This window comes from Dreissena polymorpha, chromosome 10, assembly GCF_020536995.1.
Source record: "Dreissena polymorpha isolate Duluth1 chromosome 10, UMN_Dpol_1.0, whole genome shotgun sequence".
Lineage (NCBI taxonomy): Eukaryota > Metazoa > Mollusca > Bivalvia > Myida > Dreissenidae > Dreissena > Dreissena polymorpha.
Window position 1 is genome coordinate 58,925,286 of NC_068364.1, and position 25,680 is coordinate 58,950,965.

General features: G+C 36.5%; 1 protein-coding gene across 1 annotated transcript in view; it reads left to right on the forward strand.

Annotated features, from left to right (window-relative positions):
* The window catches only part of LOC127848548 (uncharacterized), a 58,697-nt gene extending 47,823 nt beyond the window's left edge, over positions 1-10,874 (forward strand). The window contains exons 22-27 of the mRNA XM_052381063.1: positions 339-465; positions 1,719-1,854; positions 2,181-2,250; positions 4,727-4,926; positions 5,930-6,057; positions 10,310-10,874. Of these exons, the coding sequence (XP_052237023.1) occupies positions 339-465; positions 1,719-1,854; positions 2,181-2,250; positions 4,727-4,926; positions 5,930-6,057; positions 10,310-10,468 (820 nt within the window). The 3' untranslated portion in view covers positions 10,469-10,874. The remainder of the gene's footprint in view (positions 1-338; positions 466-1,718; positions 1,855-2,180; positions 2,251-4,726; positions 4,927-5,929; positions 6,058-10,309) is intronic.
* Positions 10,875-25,680: the final 14,806 nt, after the last annotated feature.

The following is a 25,680-nucleotide window of genomic DNA, read 5'->3' on the forward strand; positions in this document are numbered from 1 at the left end:
GCTTAAAAAATCAACACGATGCGTATACCATGACGTCATATCTGAGCTTAACAGCTTTAACATGCGAATATTAAAATTCAGCTTAATTTATTGATCGGGGGTCGATTTTGACAATGCACTCCTTTTAAAGGGATACAATTATGTTCTATTGAAATGATATTTACGAAAGACAATATTATCCCCTGCCAAAAGCGGAGGGATATAGAATTGGCGTTGTCCCTTCGTCCGTCATTTCGTCCGTCCGTCATTCCGCAATTCCGTCCATTCGTCCGTCTGTCACACAATTTTGAAATGTGAGCGTGGGCTATGAATTTAACGAATTTGCTTGTTTCCTTCAGACATCTCCGCAATGGGCGTGGTCAACAGGTGCTTGTTAATCTCAGTGTTTCCATGCTGTGTTCCGCAATTTTGTTTTTAGTCGGAATGGATCGTACATCATCGTATGGCGGCTGCATTGCCGTTGCGGTACGTTCACTTTATTTATAACTGTATTTCAATCATTTGAATACACTCATTTATTCGATCTCAGATCATAATTAAACACATACACAATGTAGGATATAGCATAAGTATATATAAGTATGTTTAAGAGGTTGTGGCACAAAATCTTACTTTACCACAAATGCAAACGACCACAACTATTAGGACTAAATAGGTCAAGAGTGAAGAGGTATTTATTGATGTTTTAAATTTTCAATACTTCTGGGTTCAAATAAGACTTTTTTTCCTTCTTAAAATTAATATATTAATATTGTGTTCATGGTTCTAAGACAGACATTTACACATATAACAAAATGTAAGACTCTAAGTGGCAAAATTATCATATTTGGGATGGCGAGTTTTAAAATTGTGAGTAACCACACTACGAAAAAAATTGTATGCGAACGACAACACATTGTGACCATAAATTGACACAAACCATCTGTATAACATACGCATGTAACATAGCATGATAATTTTCCTCAATTTTGCTTCAAGCATCAATATAGGTAAAAATATTCACACCGGTACATTATTCCTAGGGAATCTCATGGTTTTGTTTGTTCTATTTTTGAAGAGCTGTTGTTTAAACCGTCTAGACAGTGTATTAATTTTGCGCCTCTGTTTTCCTCAAAAGTGATTTGCATATATGCACTTAATAAAGTATTTAGAGACATACTTTTTGTTAATGGAAAACACACATTTACGAAAAAGAGTGTTAGTTTACATTTTCTAATCGAAATTTTACTTTGAATGTTCTTAACAATTATACTAAAACCGCTCTAAAAACCACAAGCAGTATAGAGATCGAAAGCGGATATATCGATGCTTTATGTTTGTTTTTAATAAAAAATGTATATTATGGAAGACATCAGTACATACCTCTTGACTTGACGTTATTCTGTCATATAAGTTAAGGTTGTTTGCGTCTGTGGTTACGTGCGATATTGTGTTAAAAAGTAATGCAAAACGTATGCAAAAACCGTAAATATGATAATCAAATTATATAAAAATCGCCGATGCAATTCCTTGATGATGGATTTAAAACAATTGTACCTGTGTAATTCGTATTTGTTTATTTGGAATCAATTATTAAGTATATGTATACAACGATCTTTAAATCAATCTTAATTAATGATAGATGATCTCTATATGTATCCAACACGTGCATGACACGTTTTTTTTGTGTAGAATTTCTTTCGCTTTCATAATTACGACATTATTCTTTTTTTTCTTAGGTGTTGCTTCACTATTTTATCCTGGTATCATTCATGTGGATGTTAGTGGAAGGTGTCCTACAGTACCTTCGGTTCGTTAAGGTGCTAGGAACCTACATTCCAAATTTTATGATGAAGTCCATGATACCTGCATGGGGTAAGCACATTTGTATTCTTGAGTGAGAAATACGTTTATTGAGCTGGTACATTTCTCCGTGGGAATATTTTAATTCATAGTTTGTGTCGCCGGTAACATACTAGTATTGTAATTGACTTGAGCAATTAAACCTTTGATAGTCGCCTCATAAATTTACTGTCTCAACATGTGATCCCCTTTTTGCTGAATTTACTGTCGATTAGTCACCCTTAAGTGAATTTTGATTTACCCCCAGACTATTTGTCATATTTTCATTAATTACCAGTTCCATTTGCACCCAGATTTGTGCTAAGATTAACGTATAATCCTGATTGCATTCATTTCAGGCATTCCGCTAATTCCGGTTATCGTGATTCTGGCTGTTGATTACGATATGTATTATGGAGGAAAGGGCTAGTAAGTAAACTAGCGTTAATATATATGAAATATAAACATATGAGCCGTGCTCTGTGATAAGGGGGCTTAATGCATGTGCGTAAACTGTCATCTCAGATTAGCCTGTGCAGTCCGCACAGGCTAATCAAGGACGAGACTTAACGCTTTTACGATATTTTCGTTTCATGAAATTTTCTTTTATGCAGAAATCGAGTTCATGCGGAAAGGCTCGTACCAGATTAGCGTGTGCGGACTGCACAGGCTAATCTGGGATGACACTTTACGCACATGCATTAAACCCCCTTTTCACAGAGCACGGCTCGTATTTTTAGGTTTATAGTATATCCATGCCATGGTCTCCAATGGACATACCAAACTTCATATTGATCTTATTGCAAATGAAGGGTGTACAACTTTTGTTTGTTTGCCAAATTCGAATTACTTTCATAGTATTATTATGTTTACGACGTTTCTTATGTTTTCTCTAGTGTATGTTGTGTACAAATTTCCTTTGTTTGACAAGTTTAAATTACTTTCTTAGTTTTATTATGTTTACGACTTTTTCTGATGTTTTCTGTTGTGTATGTTTTACTCATTCAGTAAGGCAATAATTAATCAATGCTGCATATTGTAAACATGTGTATGCATAAAGGAATAATGAAACTCGATAAACCTGATCAGAATATAAATTCGTGTTACCAATTACTGGATTTTTAACCAGGTTTTCCGAAGGAAAAAACTGGTTATTAGATTGGCGAATGCGGGCGGGCTGGCTGGCTGGCTGGCGGGCTGGCGGGCGGGCGGAACAAGCTTGTCCGGGCCATAACTATGTCGTTCATTGTCAGATTTTAAAATCATTTGGCACATTTGTTCACCATCATTGGACGGTGTGTCGCGCGAAATAATTACGTCGATATCTCCAAGGTCAAGGTCACACTTTGAGTTCAAAGGTCAAAAATGGCCATAAATGAGCTTGTCCTGGCCATAACTATGTCATTCATTGTGAGATTTTAAAATCATTTGGCACATTTGTTCACCATCATGGGACGGTGTGTCGCACGAAAGAAACACGTCAATATCTCCAATGTCAAGGTCGCCACGACTAAAAATAGATTTTTTTTAAACAAACTTACAAAGGGGGTTAATTTTGTTTGTTCATTTCAAAAGTTCAGTTTGAGTTTTCTCCCTTTATCAGATTTTTTTTTCACAATGAAAACCTGGTTTTGTGACAATTTTGTCCCTTGTTTATTAAGTAACGTGGATAATTACCCCGTATTGGAAATTGTATGAATATGGGCCGTGCTCTTTGAGGATTTAATACATGTGCGTAAACAGCCGTCCAATATTAGCCTGAGCAGCCTGGTCAAGCTAATCAGGGACGACACTTTTCGCCTTAACTGGACTTTTCTAGGAAGAGACTCTCTGTAAATGAAAAATATCATAAAAGCGGAAAATGTCCCTGATGAGCCTGTGCGAATTGCACAGGCTAATCTGAGACGACACTTTTCGCACCTGCATTAAACCCTCTTTTCACAGAGCACGGCCCTTATAGATATAACAGGCGTCATTAAGGCCGTGCGTGCGTGTGAACGATTTACAATCCTTTGTCCGTTTTACGCTGGTTCCAGGGATGACTCACAAAATACCTAAGCTAAGTTGATAAAACTTGTCGGACAAAAAGTGTGGTAATTTACGATACATAATTAATGAAAATTGTCAAACGAATCCTCACATTGCTAAAAAAACACGAGGTATTGTCATAGCTAGCTCGTCGTTTCGTGTCGTGTCTTTTGCCGGCGTCGTGCTAAAACCTTAACATTGGCTCTAAAATCAAAGCGCTTCCACCTACAACTTTGAAACTTCATATGTAGATGCACCTTGATGAGTTCTACACGCCACACCCATTTTTGGGTCACTAGGTCAAAGGTCAATGTGGCCTCTTAAAAAAAAATTATGACAAGCTTTCGCAGCCGAGCGTGGCACCCGTTATGTGATGCTCTTGTTTGAAACTCTGTTTGTAAGTAGATAGCTCTGTAGGGCTTACGGACGTTATTTCAGTCGCGTTTTTCGTGTGATTGCAACAGTAACAACAATCGATATCTCGATCCTGCCATCACTAAATTGTACTCAAACAAGAAACCTGGAGCTACTTTTTTATGAAGTAGCTAAGATTCTTATTTAAAAAAATGCAATCCCATTTAGTGTACCGTTTCGACAACATCGCACCTGTGGCGGGGTATACTCTGTAATAGATAGCGTCTTGTTGCCTTTTAAATACAATTACATTCCCCTATTGCGGTGGCTGCGCTGTCTGTGAAAGGTTCAGGCTGCTTATAAAATACATGAATACGCATTCACCAAAACATTAAACATAGTCAACAATTCTTACTTGGTACGCAACGGGAACTATTTAGATTAATAAGTTTGAGAAAATAGTCAATTAATTATTTTTGATACAATATTAGAGTGTTCTTATAATATCTTGGAACTGTTTCAGTTGTTGGCTGTCTCGAGACCCGATGATTTATGGGTTCATTATACCGGTGGCCGTAATCATACTCGCTAATATCATCGTCTTTACCATGGTGATGTGTAACCTATTCCGCCGGAAAAACAAAAATATGGCGTCTAACCAGTCGGAAAGAAAGATGGCCTTTCTGCATTTCCAGGCTGCCGTGTCCATTTTTTTCATTCTAGGTGAGTATCTTTCTTTTTCATTATTTATATTTATTTTTGTTTATTCCAGTTAAAGTATCCTGCTTAAATATTGTTTGAGTCCGTAGTGACTTGAGTCCATATTGGAAAGAGACCATAGAGGGTAGAGAACGTAGTGGGTAGAGACCGTAGTTGATAAAGCCCGTTGTGGATATAGTCAGAAGTGGAACTTGACCTTTATAGATCCACACTCTTGATTTCTCCTTTTAGAGTTTTACCTTGATATACTTATTATATCAAGTAAATTTACCTTGATATTACTTACTTATATTATTACCTTACTTATTCTATCAAGTAAATTGAATCGAGCTAGTCTCAGAAAGCCAAAAGCGTTTGATTAAATAGACATACATTGTATTAAAACGAAATAGAACTTACCATATACATAAGGACCGTGCTCTGTGAAAAGGTGGCTTAATTCATGAGCGTAAAGTGTCGTCTCAGATTAGTCTGTGCGTCCGTACAGGCTAATCAGGGACGACACTTTCCGCTGTTATGGTATTTTTTGTTTACTAAAAGTCTCCTCTAAGCAAAATTCCAGTTTAGGCGGAAAGGTTTGTCCCTGATTAGCTTGTACGGAGAGAACGACCCATATGTGTATAATTAAACGCAATGTGAAGACTTACGAATGCATTTCCGTTGCAGTTTTATGTAGTCAAGTATAGTCAATTAATGGATCCAATTCGTGGTTTCCACGCAAAAGTGGAGCTATTCATTAAGGAATAAACTGTTTTCTCAAATCTAAAACTTAATAACTTGCTATATGGACATTTGTTTAATTACGGGACGTCATTCATCGTTATCGTTACCGCCCCAATATGAAAAGCAACTTACCTTTTATGGAAAAATACACGGACAGCATGTGACTAGGCTAAGCAAATGAAAAGAAGTACAATGCATAAGGTAAGATAAAAAATAGGTCAACCGCTAAACATGCGATGTACAAGTACAATGATTAGATACTATTGTTTGTTTTTCATGCCAGGACTTACCTGGGTGTTCGGGTTCCTGACAGTGGACGATACCCGTATCGTATTCCACTACCTCTTTGCCATCTTCAACGCATTCCAGGGACTTTGTGTGTTCCTTCTTTTCACCGCCAGGGAGAAACAGGTACAGATATGTTATTGCAATGTAATACAACTTGTGTACGGATTCGCGTATGCTAAACAATGGTCTAAAATGTATTTACCATTTAGATTGAAATATCTAAAAAAAAATAGTATCATCAAGTGCCGTCCACACATTTGCTACGAAAATGTCCGAAACATTGAGTTTACTTTTGAATTGCATTTTTATGCCCCCCTTCAAAGAAGAGGGGGTATATTGCTACGAATATGTCGGTCGGTCGGTCTGTCGGTCCGTCCACCAGGTGGTTTTCGGATGATAACTCAAGAACGCTTGGGCCTAGGATCATGAAACTTAATAGGAACATTGATCATGATTCGCAGATGACCCCTATTGATTTTGAGGTCACTAGGTCAAAGGTCAAGGTCACGGTGACCCGAAATAGTAAAATGGTTTCCAGATGATAACTCAAAAACGCTTAGGCCTAGGATCACGAAACTTGATAGGTAGATTGATCATGACTCACAGATGACTCCTATTGATTTTCAGGTCACTAGGTCAAAGATCAAGGTCACAGTGACCCGAAATAGTAAAATGGTTTCCGGATGATAACTCAAGAACGCTTAGGTCTAGGATCATGAAACTTGATAGGTAGATTGATCATGACTCGCAGATGACCCCTATTGATTTTCAGGTCACTAGGTCAAAGGTCAAGGTCACGGTGACCCGAAATAGTAAAATGGTTTCCGGATGATAACTCAATAACGCTTATGCCTAGGATCATGAAACTTCATAGGTACATTGATCATGACTCGCATATGACCCCTATTGATTTTCAGGTCACTAGGTCAAAGGTCAATGTCACGGTGACCCGAAATAGTAAAATGGTTTCCGGATGATAACTCAAGAACGCTTATGCCTAGGATCATGAAACTTGATAGGTAGATTGATCATGACTCGCAGTTGACCCCTATTAATTTTCAGGTCACTATATCAAATGTCAAGGTCACGGTGACCTGAAATAGTAAAATGGTTTCCGGATGATAACTCAAGAACACTAATGGCTACGATCATGAAACTTCATAGGTTCATTGATCATGATTCGCAGATGACCCCTATTGATTTTCAGGTCACTAGGTCAAAGGTCAAGGTCACGGTGACCCGAAATAGTAAAATGGTTTCCGGATGATAACTCAAGAACGCTTATGGCTAGGATCATGAAACTTCATTGGTACATTGATCATGACTGGCAGATGACCCCTATTGATTTTCAGGTCAATAGGTCAAAGGTCAAGGTCACAGTGACAAAAAACATAATCACACAATGGCTGTCACTACAACGGAGAGCCCATATGGGGGGCATGCATGTTTTACAACCAGCCCTTGTTTTTTGTTGTAACATTTGAATATTAGCAAATCTTTAAACATGCAGACGTAACACATAATAATGTCATTATCAATTTAATGTTGGATATAGGTAAAACATAAATAGCATCTGGCATGTAAGGTCGGAAAAAACTAAACATGATTTTATTTCTTATCTAGCTCAAAATATTTTTTAATCTCAACTTATGTGATCAATTTGTTAACAACGTTGGGGCCAGACGTGTATAACCACAGTGAGTCTTCGGATTCCTAACTGAATGCTTCATGTTTAAACCAGAACATGTTATACGAAATACAAAAATAATACATCTTGATGTTAATACAATGATCATCCAATTCGAAAAGTATTTAGAATTGCACAATGATTCTACATGTGCAACCTTTGTATTTAATTACCAACCACTGTACTATATACCATGAACGGTAACGGGTCGCCGTGGTTTTATGGATATGGTGTCCGCCTAGCGACAGGGACGTCACTGGTTCGATCCCCACTGTGGGAGCGTTCTTTAGATCTCAAAGACCCCAAGTATTAGTGCTAGGCCCATGAAACGGACTCGAGAGCGTTTCAATAAGTCTGAGGCCTTCGATGCATCGAGCTAAAATAAATAGGTTAACACTAACGGAAACGGAAAAACAAACACAATACAATTAGTTGCGATTCGTTAAAATTCCTCGCACTAAAATAACAAAATTGTTATGTCGGCCTCGTTCTGTGGAAACTGGGCTTAATGCATTTGAGTAAAGTGTCGCCCCGTATAATCCTGTGGAGTTGTCACAAGCAAAAAAGGGACACTTTTTCGAATGTTTTGTTTTAAGGAAGTCTCAACGAAGAACGAATCCACATTAGGCGGATGGTGATGCGCATGCGCGGAGTGCACAAGCTTATCTTGTTCGACACTTAACGCAGATGCATTAAGCCCAGTTTTCCCACAACAAGGTTTAGGCCTATTCCATTCCATTTTTAAAGATAAGAAAAAATTATTTGCGTCTGTACCAATTAAACGGGAACGGAAATCCACACCTAACAAAATAATAATAATACATAATAATTGGCACATTTTAAAATCCAATTTACTACAATTGGACATTTTTATTAAAATTAATGGATGCCACGTGGTGACAACGTTAATTAATATTTCTTACATCACTTAAATATCTTGTAAAAAATACACATGTTTTTATATTAACAAATAAATGCAAACAACACATCTATTATCCATGTATTTTTATGGTTGTCTATCATAGGCCCTTAGTACTACCCCTACCACATATAGAGCGCGAAGCGCGACACGTATTATTGATTGTAACAATGAGTTCCGATAAAGGAAGCAGCCGCTTAACAAGGAGGAGCTGTGTCCCAGCAACCCGTTTCCCTATAGTCAAGCACTCCTCGGAGTTTTTTTTTAAGAACCACATATAGAGCGCGAAGCGCGACACGTATTACTATCCAGGTGGTATGGGCCCTTTAGCATTATCCGACCATTACGTCCATAGTTATCTTCCTTAGAATTTGAGAAATTTTAAAATCGTTGTTCCAAGTCCAAAATTTTCATCCGATTGTTCCCAAACTTGCACAGGTTTTTATCAATGAGGACCCAACACAAACTCTATATGAGCAATATCGGACCTTAAGTCCAGAATTATGTCCCTTCGAATTTAAAAATAAAAGTGAAAAACTGCTTGGTTAGGTAATTATGTCAACATTTTTCATCAGATTCTTTCCAAACTTACAGTGTTTTCATATCAATGAGCATTTTTACCTCATTTAAAATGAAAAACATCGGGACAATAAGTCCAGAATTTTTTCTATTAAATTTGACAAAATAAACAATTTCCGCTTGTTTAAAAGATTTCACAACTTTCGTCTGAATTTTTCAAAACTTGTTAAGTTTTTTTATATCAGTATTACCCTATTGAAAATGATGAATATCGGAGCAATAAATCTATTATGATCTTTTGCTGAATTTCAAAGCATTGTGAAATGCAGCTTCTTTATGCAATTTACAGTTTTCATTTTAAAAAAAATCAAACTTTTACAGTGTTTTCATATTAATGAGTACTCAACCCCTATCGTAAATGAGCAACGTAAGAATAAGTTCAGAATCATCTCCCCTTGAAGTTGAGAAAAATATGAAATTACGCTTACAAGATGAAGCAGATTTTTTAAAACCTACACAGTTCTGTTCCATTAATGAAAACTGCACACGGATGCCAGTAAAAAAAGGAAACCAATGTAAATAAAATGAACTATGAAATATTTGGGGGTTACAACACAAAATCATAGATACTGGTTATTTGGGAGTTATAACACAAAATCATAGATACTGGTTATTTGGGGGTTATAACACAACATCATAAATAATGGTTAATTGTGGGTTATAACACAAAATCATAGATAATGGTTATAATAGTATCTTTTTCTATTTTGTTTAAAATAATCGGCCAATATATTAATATTTTCAGTAGAAAAAAATCGTTCCATGTAACTTCATTGAATGCCTTTTACACTGAAATTCCTGACGCCCTTTGATGCTTTGTATCAATACTTATCTTGTAAATAATAATTAAATAAAAATAAATGATACTAATGATTAATACAACAAGCGCAACTATGTAAGACAAACACAACTTTCTCCAAACGTTCGTTAAATGTAATGATGAAATAACGGTTTTTCATTTGAGCGATCCCTTAACACCCCTTTCACTCAATGACAAACCGTTATTTCATCATTACATATAAAGAAAGTTTGGAGAAAGTTATGTTTGTCTTACATATTTGCGCTTGTATGTATTATTATTAGTAGTAGTAATATTATTATAAGTTATTTTCATTTATTTTTTATGTATTTTTTATTAATTTTTATTTACTTGTATTACAATTAAACAATCATTATAATCATCATTACAGATACAAAACGCATGGAGGAAGTTATGCTGCGGCCGATCCCAGTACAAGGCGACCAGCTCGGGCTCGGATGACACCAGGCGGAAGCACAGCAATGGCGACACCAACAGCACTGGCCTCAGCAAGTCTGACAAGGGGCTTGATCTGTCTACGACTCGATAAAGAGATTATTCGATAAAGAGACGGCTCGATATAGAGACGCTCACCGTTGTATACAATGTGGTCGTCGCTTGAAATAAATAAATAAACCCTTATAAATGAGCCTTGTTCTGGACAAAGTATGCTTCATTCTTAATTAACGTGCGTAAAGTGTCGTCCTAGATAAGTGTTTGCAGTCAGCACAGGCTTATCAGGATCAGGGACGACACTTTTTGCATGTATTGTATTTTGCAATAAAAGGAAGTCTCTTCTTGGCAAACATCCAATAATCTCTAATAAGCCTGTGCGGATAGTACTGACTAACATGGAAAGACGCTTTACGCACATGAATTAAGCGCTGTTTCCCTATGCACGATTCGAATTATTATATTTGATTGGGAAGCGGGCGAGGCATGGTATTGTAATGCGCAGGGGGAGGGGGGTAGAGGGTTAGGGGTAGGGTTTGGGTTAGGGTTAGCCTTGACCCATACCTTAAACCTAACCCGACCCCTAACCCTCTACCCCCACCCCCTAACCATAACCCAGGGTTATCTCCCCTATACCATGCCTCGCTCGTTGTAATTGTCCTCTTCCGTATTTGATTGGTGTGTATTTTTTCAAAACCGATTAACAGTGTATATAAACGCCAGTTTCATGTTACGTAGCATGAGTTTATCATACAATAAGATGTACATAGTAATGGACCAACGTCTTCATTGTGTTCGCAACTATGAGAGCGCAAGTATCATTTGATTGTGTAGTGCTTATACTTTTTAACCGTAGAAGTGTGTGTGTTTTAGCTCGCTTTTGCACAGCGTGCTCAACGTGAATTGTTGGAATACCATGCACGTGTTCGTCTGTTCTTCGTCTGAATTTAAAACTTGTTTATGCCCCCGAAGAAGGGCATATAGTGATCGGACCGTCCGTCTGTCCGTCTGTCTGTTTTTCCGTCACACTTTGCATTTAGGTTTCGCATTAAGGTTTCGAAAAATGCTCATAACTTCTATGTCGCTTCAGATAGCAACTTGATGTTTGGCAAGCATGTGCATCTCATGGAGCTGCACATTTTGAGTGATGAAAGGTCAAGGTCATCCTTCAAGGTTAAAGGTCAAATATATGGCTTCAAAGCGGCGCAGAAGGGGGCATTGTGTTTCTGACAAACACATCTCTTATTTTCAAAAGATATCTCCTGAACTAAGAGCACAATTGTTCGAAATTTATAAGTAATGTTTTTTTTGCAGTTCTCTATTGGTTTTTTTTTTCAAATCGTTTCTGTAAGTTGATTAATTAGGTAATACGGCCCTCGAGGGATTTTGAGATTAAAACATTCATAAATATTCTCCTCTGACACCGCAAGGCCCTGTGATTTAAATATTGCATAGAAGGCATTGCAATGTAGTTATCCACAATATTAATTGAAATGATACCTTTGGGGTCAAAACTAGCCCCGCCCCGAGGTTTAACAGTTTTACACAGACTTATGTCGAGAATTGCTTAAAAAACTAATCTTGTCTTTGACATGTTGTATCATATAAAGAACATTTACGAAATTAATTTTCATTATCCTCCTGGGATGAACAGTGTCCTTGACCCGGGGATCATAAGTTTTACTTCCAAACTTTCAAAATTCATTCAAATCATGGCAGAAGCTTGAACATTTACCATTCAACAGGGGTCACACTAATAATATGAAAACACAACCACATAAACATTAAAGTATTATCTAAAAAAACAAGGTCCCAAGCTTTAAAACTGAGTATATAACATCCGAAAATGGTCTTATACAAAGTGTGTAACATAGTCATGCCTCTTGGGTCAAAGCTGGCCACGTCCGATGAGTAACCTGATGAATTTATACTAGATTCTATATAGCAAAATAACTAATGAAATGAAGGGTGGAACTTGTATAAATATGTTGGGCGCTAAAATCGTATATTGATCGTATAGTGATCAACTACTACGCGTGTCAAATGAATGCCCCTATAGTAAAAAGTAATCAAAGATCAGGAATCTCGAGTATTATACCTCTGACTCGCATGGGAGCATTCACGGATCCTCCGGGTCCTCTTATTTATATTATTTTTAAGCTCTTCTCTCCCGTTTTCATTTCATTTAAGGATTTGTTCAGAATACAGTAAGTTGCTACACACTTATGGTGATTTAATAAGCATATATACGATTAAATACCAACATTTGCGTACTATATGTGGGTATTAAATATCTACACAATTCAGAGAGATATTACCTTTTGTAAAGTCATGTCGTTTACAAACGCCCGACAAACAATTATGTTTTTCTTTTCTTTTTACCTGATTTTACTTAATGGCAGATTTATTTGCGTTAATACAACAAGTGTGTTCATGTTCGTTCGATGTTTTTTATTAAAAACATAACCTCACTTGAGTTCGTGTATATGTGACTTAATATTTTGAAACAAAATTAATAGGGAAAACAATATACATGTATCATCAAACAATATATGTTGATATGTGTGATACCACTTTAACATTTTTTTTATTAAAGTATGTTTGTCCATTTTTTTGTATATTGTATGATTGTAAAATGCATTGTAAATTTGTTTTATATGCAAATAAACTTTTTAATTTCAAATTTTCAGCACTATTTTGGTGTTGTTGATGAAGATGCACAATTGTACAGTCATATACATACTTTCTTTCTAGAAAAAATCAAGATGTTAATGTTTCCTAGTCCACACAAATGTCCAGTATTTTTATGTTACACGCAAACGGTATACAACTCTAGACCACTTCAAACAACAATGCGCGTTTTTATATTTTTACAAATCAAGTTTCGTGAGCTTGAAACATAAATCTTTAATAATTCATTCACGTTAAGAAAAAACAGTGGCCTGTTTTAATATCCAGTAGTACTAAGGTATTATATCAAATAGAATGTAATACATGCCATCTCACAGTCCAGTTGGTGTAAAACAAGTAAACAAACATTCGACAGAAACGCCACGTCTGTCCATATTCAAACATGTAACAACAAACTCGAATTACTTCTAGGGACAGCGGTATTTCAGGATGTCCGAACCATCTTAGGCAGTAACATTCACACATGACCCTTGGTGCTACTCGTCACAGTGATCGCACTCGATCATTGAACCGCCCCTGCTATTGCCTCCTTAACAAACAGAACCATTTGTTTGCTTTTGTTGCATACTCGGGTGTTTTTTTAACAAAGTGAAAACGTCGTATTTTATTTTGAGAAAACATACTTTTTCAATGTATTTATTAATGGGGTACGTTACATTAAATAGTTTTAACAGATATTAATCTGCTAATTATTTCGCATATTATTTAAAATTATTTTAATAATTTGAATAAGGATTAAAAAACTGCAGAACTTGTGCACAAACATACAGCGGGTATGCAATATTTTGCGTAAATATAACAACAACAACAACAAATTGTACCTTTCTGATGCAATGAAAATGAAGCGATTGTAACAGCATAATGAATAGTAACAAAACAAGAAATAAAAAAGATATAACTTTAATCTGACCTTCCGAATGAAAAGGTCGTTCAGTCTCGTAAACAGTAGTGATGTAGTGCTAAGGTTAATTAAAACAATAGCATAAATAAACGTCTAGCCAATTAGAAATAACATTAACACCCGGACATTTACTTGCTAGCAAAATACCGATCTCCCTAGATAAATATTTCTGATTTTCCGATTAATATAGGATGGTTTGCAATATTTCTTCACATCTTGTTTCATTTATGTGTACGTATTCTAAAAAATGTTTTTTTTTTCTTTTTGATAGCCTTTAAGATTTGCATTCAGTCAACTGTTTCTTTAACAAGTATTTCAGCCGAAACTTTCTGGTATCTTGCCAATGGAAGCTGAACGCCGTTGGCGCTCTCGTTCGTTTTTCGTTTACCGTAATATCAAAGCAAGAACGGTAAACGGGCCCAACAAATTTGTTTCAAGTTTAAATCATTGATTTTCGTTATATACAGATTGAACAAAAATATGAACATGAACATGGACATACACTTCGCGTTTTGTTTTATCATTGATACAACGAAAAACGAGTTAATTTTGTTTTCGTACTTTGTTTTTGGTTCAGTTATTAGAAAATGGAACAATTAACTAATATGCGTTGATTTTCATAAACATATCGCTGAATTATGTCGATTCGTCACAAAAAAACGTCATTTCACAGGTAAAAGTGAAAATTATGATATTGATCATTGTTAATTTCCAGTTTTCCATTGAATTATAGGTTTTAACTCACTGATATTTCCCTTTAAACAACCGGAAAGCATAACATTATTTATTCTAATAGTTGCTGCAAAGTCTTTTATTTATCGACTTATTAGGCGACAACATCATTATTTACACATAGAAATAGAGTAATAACATAAACAGTGTCACCAAATAACACATATGCTACTAAAACCAGTAAACTGTGTAAGCTTCATATTAGATAATTGTCAATCATTTCATTCCAATGTGTGTGTTTTTTTCAGTATGGTAATCAAAGTAGCGTATTGCTTGACAATTATAGCATTCACTTGTAATTTATGTAACATTGATAAACAAGTGAACTTCAAGCAAAAATAAAGTCAAATAGTTCGTGATTTTGTATGTTAAGTTTATATGTATATATATTTTCGGATAATTATAAAAACAGTCACGAACATGTCGTCAGGATTTTCACTTTAAAATGACTATAAACTTGTAAAAGTTGTTAGTAAAAACATCTACGAATAACACATTCCATTAACCTCAAATAGGGCAAAATTGCCGTTCACATACAACTCATATACATTGTTTTCTTCGAATAACTTCAACTATGCAAGCACATTTTATCTATAATGTAATCTCGTGCATGGAAAATCGTTGGCGACCAGCAATTCACTCGTTTATTTATAATGCGAGCATAACAATCGTTCGAAATAAACACATCTTACCCAAGGGAGCTAAAAAAATTGATGATTAACGTTTTCACGAAAAGAATCTCGTAGTCGAACATTAAAGTATGCCCCACACTGGCCACAGTTTTCATGGAAAACGAACTGGGCAATAAAGCACGGGTGTGTCATTTATTTAAAATTTATAAATACTACGGCGAAAGGGTTTTGTGTTGGGTAGCTCTTCAAATATAATCATAAACTTATGGGTTACATGCAAATGAATAACATGGCGGTCAACGACGTTGGGAGTCCACGATTGATACGTTGTATTATTGCTAGTATTTAAAAAAAGAATAACAGACACACCAATTGCAGAAGTCTTTATTGTATATACAAGTATGCACAACAAAGTATTGTTTAATTATTAAATCACAAAATGCATACATTTGAATTCGGGTTTTTAATAATCTGTGGATATCGCAATGGTTCGTTCATTGTATATTCAACGTAGTTATCAACATTGTTTCATATGTAATGAAGACTTCGACAAAGTATAGAGTGTATTAGTTTGGTTTGCAGATGATAAGCGAGTACCAGTAGTTGTAAAAATTGAACCACTGCCTCCTCATCGTGTTTGTCTTGCCGGGTACTGTGCAGTTCACTGCGCTCGGGTTGTATCTATCGTTTTGATCGTTGAGGTATGGGACGTACCACTTATCGGAATAATAGCCATTGTACAAAATACTGTAGGCGAAGATTCTACCGCCTTCTATGCCTTTGTCAACCATACCCAACTCCGTGTACCAAGGGTGCATAATCACGTGACTTTTTTGGGTTCCACCTTTTAACTTTAATGGATTTACACACGGAGGTAAGTGTTGCGTTATTTCAAATAACTTTTTAAAACCAGGTTTCTTAAGAATTTCAACTAGTGCATAAAAGACAGCTTTTTATGCTGCTTATGGAAATGTGAAATACATAAGAATTACTTTATTTAATAAGCATGTGTTCTTGTTCAACAATTCCATTTTTACTGCATTCATTGTACACGGTACGCGTTATGTTTCACGCAACGTGAAATTGTGTCACCGATTTTAGACATATTCAAGGATTTATTCTTATACCTTAAAATAACGGCACAAACTGCAAAAAAAACTGTCTTGTATGCACTATAGATTTTTTCAAATGTATGTCAAAAACTTGAGATATTTTCAAAAATAAAGTTCTTAACGGTGTGATTACATTCTGTCCAGCCCGTCTGTAAATCCCTGAAAACCCCGTTGATTCTGCACCAGCGGCATTCTTTGGTCGGACAGCGCATAACGAACATGCATTTTGGCTGCAAAATAAAACATGTTTTACATTATTTTAGAAAAATATATCTGCTGTGTTTTTATTAATTAGGAATTAACAATTTACAGCATACAGGTTTCGTCACTTTACCACGCCGTTAATGATTCAATGCGTCGGATAGAAACATAAGTTGATCGGTGTCTTGTTATTTAACTTGTTATTGTTGGCAAGCTAATTACTGATGGGCAAAATGAGAAGTAAGACAATATACATTCGTTCTTTTGTCAAGCCCTACATTTATCTCGCTCTTGTGCCAAGTCCTAAAGTATAAAACATGGAATTAAACAAAGCATAGTCAAACATTACGGCTTTAATGAAAGTCATCGCAGAGGTGTCATCTTGACGTTAGGGCTCCCGCAAGTGCGCAAATGGCAGGCCACTGTGAATAATTATCGATGGAATTTTATCTTTTTTATTATATAATCCACCGTTATTCTGCGAATTTCTTTCTTCGCAATACGAAGTGCTATACAATTTATCGACCAAACAATGTCCCTTGTCTGAAAACCGAATGAACACAACATAAATGCAAAAAAGCTGAAGAACTCTCCTCTCGCGCGTGGCTTTTGTTAGTTTAAACATATTTTATTTCCAAAATAATTACACAACTACAGAACATATAAAGAAATACAACTGTTTTGAAAAAAGGGTAGGACCTAAAGTTCTAACAACATTATTGGTGGTCTTTCCCTGTTCTGTTATTTACATTGCATATATTCGTGACGATAGCGTGATTTTGTAAAGCTGTAAGTTACATGGTCAAGATTACATTTGTCTTAAGAAAGCAAAATACAAGTGCGCATGTAAAATACGAAAGAAAATCATGGCGCAAACGACACATGCATACCCATGGTTTGTAAAGCATTGGAAATAAAACATACAGTACAACCTTGAGATAGTGAAGTCCTGTCCAGGAGAATAAACATAACTATGTGCTACAACAACATTATCAAAAACGCTTTGTCGTCTTAATAAATATCTGAACATTTTTAAATATGAAGCAGTTGGTGTCATTATCTAACATGACATTACCAAAAAGCATTGTATTGCAATTTATTTGTTCAATTGCGTGTAGGGTTTCAAAAAGAGTAGCACGTTGTTCAGAAAAGCGTGGACAAATAAAAAAGAAATGATACACTGATTCAACTTCTCCACATACGCATAAAGGGGAAGGTTCTAAGTGATTGATGAACAAGTGCAATTTCAAATCGCTACAGTTATTCCTTAGTCGAGCATGTAAAATGGACGATTTTCTATCACCAACATGAAAATATAAAGGAGTTTCGACATTTGGGAGAAATAATTGTTTCAATTTAATTTTGAATCTTGATAGAGAATCTAACAGTCTTATGTCGCGAGGTAAGTTGTTCCATAGATCGATAGCCGACGGGATAAATGAACGTGAGTAAAGTTCCGTCCTTCTAGTAACGATTACATAATCATTTGCGTTCCTCAGGTTCCTAGCAGATTGTTGATAAACAGTTGCTGGTAGTAAATTTTGTAAGTAGTCTGGACATAAGCCATTGTGAATTTTGTACATATGTATAAGTTTTAGATACTTCCTAAGCTCGGCTAAACTATGCCAGTTGATTTCTGAATACAAGTTAGACAAAGAAACAGATTTTGTGAGACCTGTGACTATTCTTGCCGCTTCATTTTGTATTTTATTTAACATTTCTTTTTCGTAAAGAGCACATCCGTCCCAAACGACACATGCATACTCAAGAAGTGGTCGTAGGTGGGAAATATAAATTTGATTTAATGTTTTTCTTGAGACCATGTATTTAATTTTTCGCATAATTCCAAGTATTTTTGATGACGATTTTACTATATTAGTGATATGCTCGCGCCATTTGCCGTTTGAGCTGAGTGTAAGACCGAGGTGTTTGTGGTTTTCTACAAAATTGACCGGTACATTATTAAATAAAACATGTGGTTGGGGAATAGCATGGTGTGATGAAAACAACATAGCCACGGTTTTATGTGGATTAAAATCTACACGCCATTGTTTTGCCCAGTTACTTATAACTTGTAGGTCATGGTTCAGAACAATTTCAATGTTATATATATTTGAGGTAGTACATGAGAGGGAAGTGTCATCGGCAAAAAGACGGGCAGTACATTGAAGGTGTTTGACTATGTCGTTTACATAAACAAGAAAAAATAATGGGCCTAAAACAGATCACTGTGGAACACCGGCATTAAGCTCTAACGTTTGAGATATTGATGCACCAACCACGACTTTTTTAGTGCGACTCCCTAGATAACTTTTTATCCAATTAAGTAAATTACCATCAAATCCATTTTGTTTAAGTTTGAAGAGTAGGTCGAAAACTTTAGAAATATCACAGAAAACCATGCATGTGAGTTTCTTTTCATCAATACCTTTCGTTATTTGATCAAAAATGTCGATTAATTGAGCGACTGTGGAGTGACATTTTAAGAAGCCCGACTGGTTGGAGTATATAAGTTTGTTAGCAAGAAGGTGGTTGTATAAATGTTTATAAACTATCCTCTCCATCAGCTTGCCTACGCAACTTAACAATGAGATAGGACGGTAGTTGGAAGGATTATTCGGTTCTCCCTTTTTAAATAGAGGCATTACAATCGATTCTTTCCATTGGGCGGGATATGTACTTTCGTTAAGTGATTTGTTAAAGAGGATACACAAAGGCTTAGCAATAGAATTATACGTTTTTTTAAGGACAAGATGCCTTATAAGGTCACCACCTACGGCTTTCTTGGTTATTAAGCATTTAATAACATCTGTAATTTCCGATTCTGATATGGACAGGTTATATAATTTTGCGTTACAGATATCTGAGAATTGTGGAAGAACACCGGTTGAGTCATTCAACGACGCAATGGAGGCAAAGGATCTGTTTAAACAGTTTGACTTGTCGGTATCTGACAAATGTACAATAAGATTGCCGTCAGAGTTCGTTGACTGTGAAGGTGGTATAGAATTCGGGTGAGAATTTGTTTTTATTAGTTGCTTTAGTGTTTTCCAATATTTTTTTGGATTTGAAGTATTTAGTTCATCAAGAGATGTTTCTAGGTTAGAATAAAACTGTTCTTTCGCATGTTTTATCATGTTATTAACCTTATTTCGAAGTTGTTTATATTTATTCCAGTTAGCAGAAGTAGGATTGTCTATGGATATGTGTTTTTGTCTATCTCGTTTACGAGCCATTGTTCTAATAGAAGAATCATACCATGGTTTGTCATTAGGGCGCACTGTGACAAGTTTATTTGGAATGCAACGTTTCATCAGTTCGATAAGTATTTTCGTAAACATAACAGTTGCTTCATTTACATTAGAATCATGGATAAATTTCCAGTTTGTACATATAATAAGATTGTTTAGTCGATCGAAATCGGCATATTTATACAACCAAATGTTTCGTTGAATCGGTTTGCTGTTTATTAAAGGAATTGTAACATGAATGGCAGTAGCATGATGGTCAGTAACAGTTTGAGGGATAACTATTACTTCACTGTTCAAGCATGAAATGGTATCCGAGATCAATATCGGATCAATTAGTGTAGCAGTATTTGTGGTGACCCTTGTCGCTTGAGAGATAACGTTGTGCATATTATACAGGGAAACTGATTGAGAGAGGCGAGCATTGTGTTTAAATTGGTCTTCATTTGTGTCCCCAAGCATGATGACGTTCTTGTTTAAATCAAGCGCTTTATCAATCATGATTTCAAAATCATTCCAAAAAGTAACATCAGAATTAGGCGGCCGGTAAAAGCAACAAACCAGAGTATTGAAATTATGTAATTTAACTTCTAGCCAAACTGTGTGTAAACGGGGATTTTCGAGGTCGAGAATACGCCTCGATAATAATGATTGTTTTACATAAACAATTAGTCCGCTTGAATGACTCGAGAAATCCTTTCGAAATAATTCGTGATAAAAATCATCAATTAAAATCTGCTCGTCGGTGATAACCTTGGTTAAATGGGTTTCCGTAAAACACATTATGTCAAAATTAAGTAAATTATCTTTGATAAATTCAATTTTGTTGCGCAACGATCTTATGTTAAGGTGAAGTAGACCCAAGGTACCGTTATGAGGGCCTGGATTAGGTTCGACATCACCGGACAGAAGTAAAATAAAACAAATAATATCAGCGCATACAACAATAATCGCACATGCTAACAACGAATTTAGGTATTTGTATATTGTTAACTGCGATAATCTTTGTAGACTCAACAAAAATTTAATCAATACATAATTAAAATTATAATTGATAGTATACTTATGACGACAAATCCTTACACTTGAATTAAAAATTCCAACAGCCATTCTGTATTGAGTAACATCATTACCCATTGGGTAGTAATGTTAACAATACAGGGGGTTTAAACCAAACAGGCTGTAGAACAAGATAAGTTGGCAGCGACATAGCCTTAATAAATGAATTGGACAGGACTGAGAAAAAAGCATAACAAACTAGAACAAGAGCACCGCCTTGCGGGTGCAGACCGCTCATCTATTTTCTTTTTCAAGGTGAAGGGACTCTCATTTTCAATCACAAAGGAGGGAGGGGTGGAGTGAAGAGGGGTGTAAAGTGTGGGGGTGTGGACATTTATTACATTATCTTCCAAAAATGCGGAAAAAATGCAAAAAAAATTCGGGGGGGGGGGGCGGGGGGCGGGATTCTTGGGTGCGATGGTTGGACGGTATTTCAAACATAAAATAATAAAAAAAAATATTTGTGTTTTTTAACTGTTTCAAAAAAAAATGGGGGGGGGGTGGGGGGGGGGGGGTAAAGTGTGAGGGTGTGGTGGTCATTTGTGAGATGATCTTTAAAAAAAAATCGGGGGGGGGGTATTCGGGGGTGGGGGGGGGGATTCTTGTGTGCGATGGTTGGACGGTATTTCAATCATAAAATAATAACAAGGGCTGTTTGTAAAACATGCATGCCCCCATATGGGCTCTCAGTTGTAGTGACAGCCATTTTGTAAATATGTTTTTGTCACTGTGACCTTGATCTTTGACCTAGTGACCTGAAAATCAATAGGGGTCATCTGCGTGTCATGATCAATGTACCTATGAAGTTTCATGATCCTTGCCATAAGCTTTCTTGAGTTATAATGGGAAACCAATTTATTATTTCGGGTCACTGTGACCTTGACCTTTGACCTAGTGACCTGAAAATCAATAGGGGTCATCTGCCAGTCATGATCAAACTACCTATCAAGTTTCATGATCCTAGGCATAAGCGTTCTTGAGTTATCATCCGGAAACCATTTTACTATTTCGGGTCACTGTGACCTTGACCTTTGACCTTGTGACCTGAAAATCACTAGGGGTCATCTGCGAGTCATGATCAATCTACCTATCAAGTTTCATGATCCTAGGCATAAGCGTTCTTGAGTTATCATCCGGAAACCATTTAACTAATTTGGGTCACCATGACCGTGACCTTTGACCTGAAAATCAATAGGGGTCATCTGCGAGTCATGATCAATCTACCTATCAAGTTTCATGATCCTAGGCATAAGCGTTCTTGAGTTATCATCCGGAAACCATTTTACTATTTCGGGTCACCGTGACCTTGACCTTTGACCTAGTGACCTGAAAATCAATAGGGGTCATTTGCAAGTCATGATCAATCTACCTATCAAGTGTCATGATCCTAGGCATAAGCGTTCTTGAGTAATTATCCGGACACCATTTTACTATTTCGGGTCACCGTGACCTTGACCTAGTGACCTCAAAATCAATAGGGGTCATCTGCGAGTCATGATCAATGTACCTATCAAGTTTCGTGATCCTATGCATAAGCGTTATTGAATTATCATCCGGAAACCATTTTACTATTTCGGGTCACCGTGACCTTGACCTTTGACCTAGTGACCTGAAAATCAATAGGGGTCATCTGCGAGTCATGATCAATCTACCTATGAAGTTTCATGATCCTAGGCCTAAGCGTTCTTGAGTTATCATCCGGAAACCACCTGGTGGACGGACGGACCGACCGACCGACCAACAGACCGACCGACCGACAGACCGACCGACATGTGCAAAGCATTTTACCCCTTCTTCTTCGAAGGGGGGCATAAATCATGTTTCATGATCCTAGGCATAAGCGTTATTGAGTTATCATCCGGAAACCATTTTACTATTTCGGGTCACCGTGACCTTGACCTTTGACCTAGTGACCTGAAAATCAATAGGGTTCATCTGCGAGTCATGATCAATCTACCTATCAAGTTTCATGATCCTAGGCATAAGCGTTTTTGAGTTATCATCCGGAAACAATTTTACTATTTCGGGCCACAGTGACCTTGACCTTTGACCTAGTGACCTCAAAATCAATAGGGGTCATCTGCAAGTCATGATCAATGTACCTATGAAGTTTCATGATTCCTAGGCATAAGCGTTCTTGAGTTATCATCCGGAAACCACCTGGTGGACGGACCGACCGACCGACAGACCGACCGACGTCTGCAAAGCAATATATCCCCTCTTCTTCGAAGTGGGGCATAAAAATAAATATATGTGTTTTTTACCGTTACAAAAAAAAATTGGGTGGGGGGATTCGGGGGGAGGGGGGGGGGGCACGGGGGATGGTTTGGGTGGAGTCTATTGTGGTATGTCAGGTAAGAGTAGTTTTGTCAAAGTATCAATCAAATCTAATCATAAATAAAGAAGTTATGGCAATTTTAGCAAAATTTAATAATTTGACCTTGAGAGTCAAGGTCATTCTAAGGTCAAGGTAAAATTCAGCTTGCCAGGTACAGTAACCTCATGATAGCATGAAAGTATTTGAAGTTTGAAAGCAATAGCCTTGATACTTTAGAAGTAAAGTGGATCTAAACACAAAATGTAACCATATATTCAAAGTTACTAAGTCAAAAAAGGGCCATAATTCCGTAAAAATGACAACCAGAGTTATGCAACTTGTCCTTTTACTGTACCCTTATGATAGTTTGCGAGTGTTCCAAGTATGAAAGCAATATCTATGATACTTTAGGGGTAAAGTGGACCAAAACACAAAACTTTTCAATGTTCTAAGTATAAAGGGCCCATAATTCCGTCCAAATGCCAGTCAGAGTTACATAACTTTGCCTGCACAGTCCCCTTATGATAGTTAATAAGTGTTGCAAGTATGAAAGCAAAAGCTTTGATACTGTAGGAATAAAGTGGACCTAAACACAAAACTTAACCAAATTTTCAATTTTCTAAGTATAAAAAGGGCACATAATTCTGTCAAAATGCCAGTCAGAGTTACATTACTTTGCCTGCACAGTCCCCTTATGATAGTTAGTAAGTGTTGCAAGTATGAAAGCAAAAGCTTTGATACTGTAGGAATAAAGTGGACCTAAACACAAAACTTAACCAAATTTTCAATTTTCTAAGTATAAAAAGGGCACATAATTCTGTCAAAATGCCAGTCAGAGTTACATTACTTTGCCTGCACAGTCCCCTTATGATAGTTAGTAAGTGTTGCAAGTATGAAAGCAATAGCTTTGATACTTACAGAATAAAATGGACCTAAACACAAAACTTAACCAAAATTTTCAATTTTCTAAGTATGAAAAGGGCACATAATTCTGTCAAAATGCACGCCAGAGTTATCTAACTTTGCCTGCTAAGTCCCCTCATGATAGTAAGTAAGTGTACGAAGTTTGAATGCAATAGCATTAATACTTTCTGAGAAAAGTGGACGTAAACGCAAAACTTAACCGGACGCAAACGCCGACGCCGACGCCAAGGTGATGACAATAGCTTATTTTTTTTTTCAAAAAATAGATGAGCTAAAAATGGTGGTTGGCAAGCAAATTGAGATGTTAAAAAAAATGAGCTTTGATAAACAACACAACATCATACGAGATAAATGAAAAAGCGGACGGTTGCAGCATAGTAGTGCTCATTATGTATGTTCAATACATTGGAAATTTAGTAATAATATGGTGCTTTTAAGCTGAAGAGTTACATAACAAAGTAAGTAACAACGAGTCATGAATTTGACAAGTCGACTATAGCTGCAAGATAAATAGTTCGATAAGAATTACATCAGCAAAAGAAAAGTGCAAATAAATGACCTTTTGTTGTTCTCTGTTATCGAAGTGCCATCTGTGATCAAAGTATCCGCATACCCGGCGTGAGCCTGTGTTGCTATGAACGTATTTTTTCCCAAAAAGTGTGTTGTGCGTATTGTTATGATATACAACTGTGAACAACGTCCGCGCCTTCAATGCTTTCATTTAACAGGCCGAGGTATTACCGTACACAGAGTATTTTTTAGTTAAAGCAAGCAAGTTTAAGGATTTTTGAATCGGGATTACTGACGTGAAATTTCAAATTGTTAAATGAGAAATGTCAAACAGGGCGTTCAACAACCACGCCGAAATAAGACATTACTAGAAGATGACCTGGATGTATAGGAAAACATTTAAGTACATTTAAATAGTGCTCGATAGGTCATTGTCGGCTCGGGGACTACTTAAATGTATCCCGGGAACTCTTAACAGGCCAGTTTAGACTGTGCCCAAAATCAGATGTCGTACAACGCTCTACGGATTACGCAACAGAATTCTATTTGAACAAAACCTGCCTCAACATGCTTTTTGAGTAGGAGTTTCGATAATATCTTTATATAGAGGTCATTTTGACATTTGCCGACAACGAACAATTTAGCATTAGATATCCCGGATAAGTTTCATTATATTTTCCGTACCCGTGGTGCATTTAAGTATACTTAAGAGTGCCCGAGGTATATTTAAGAAGTACCCAATCCGACAATGACAAATCGAGATTAAATAGTACCCGATCCGACCACAGGGGCCAGTCAAAAAAAAGTATATGTAAGAAAAAAGGATTCCTTTTTCTTACATATACTATTTTTTTAATTTATGACTGGCCCCTGTGGATCCGACAATGAACAATCGAGCCATAGTGGTCTCAATAACCATTTTCCAAGCCTGAGCAAATGGACGGATGCCTGTAATCGTATTTCCGTACGATATGTACATTGA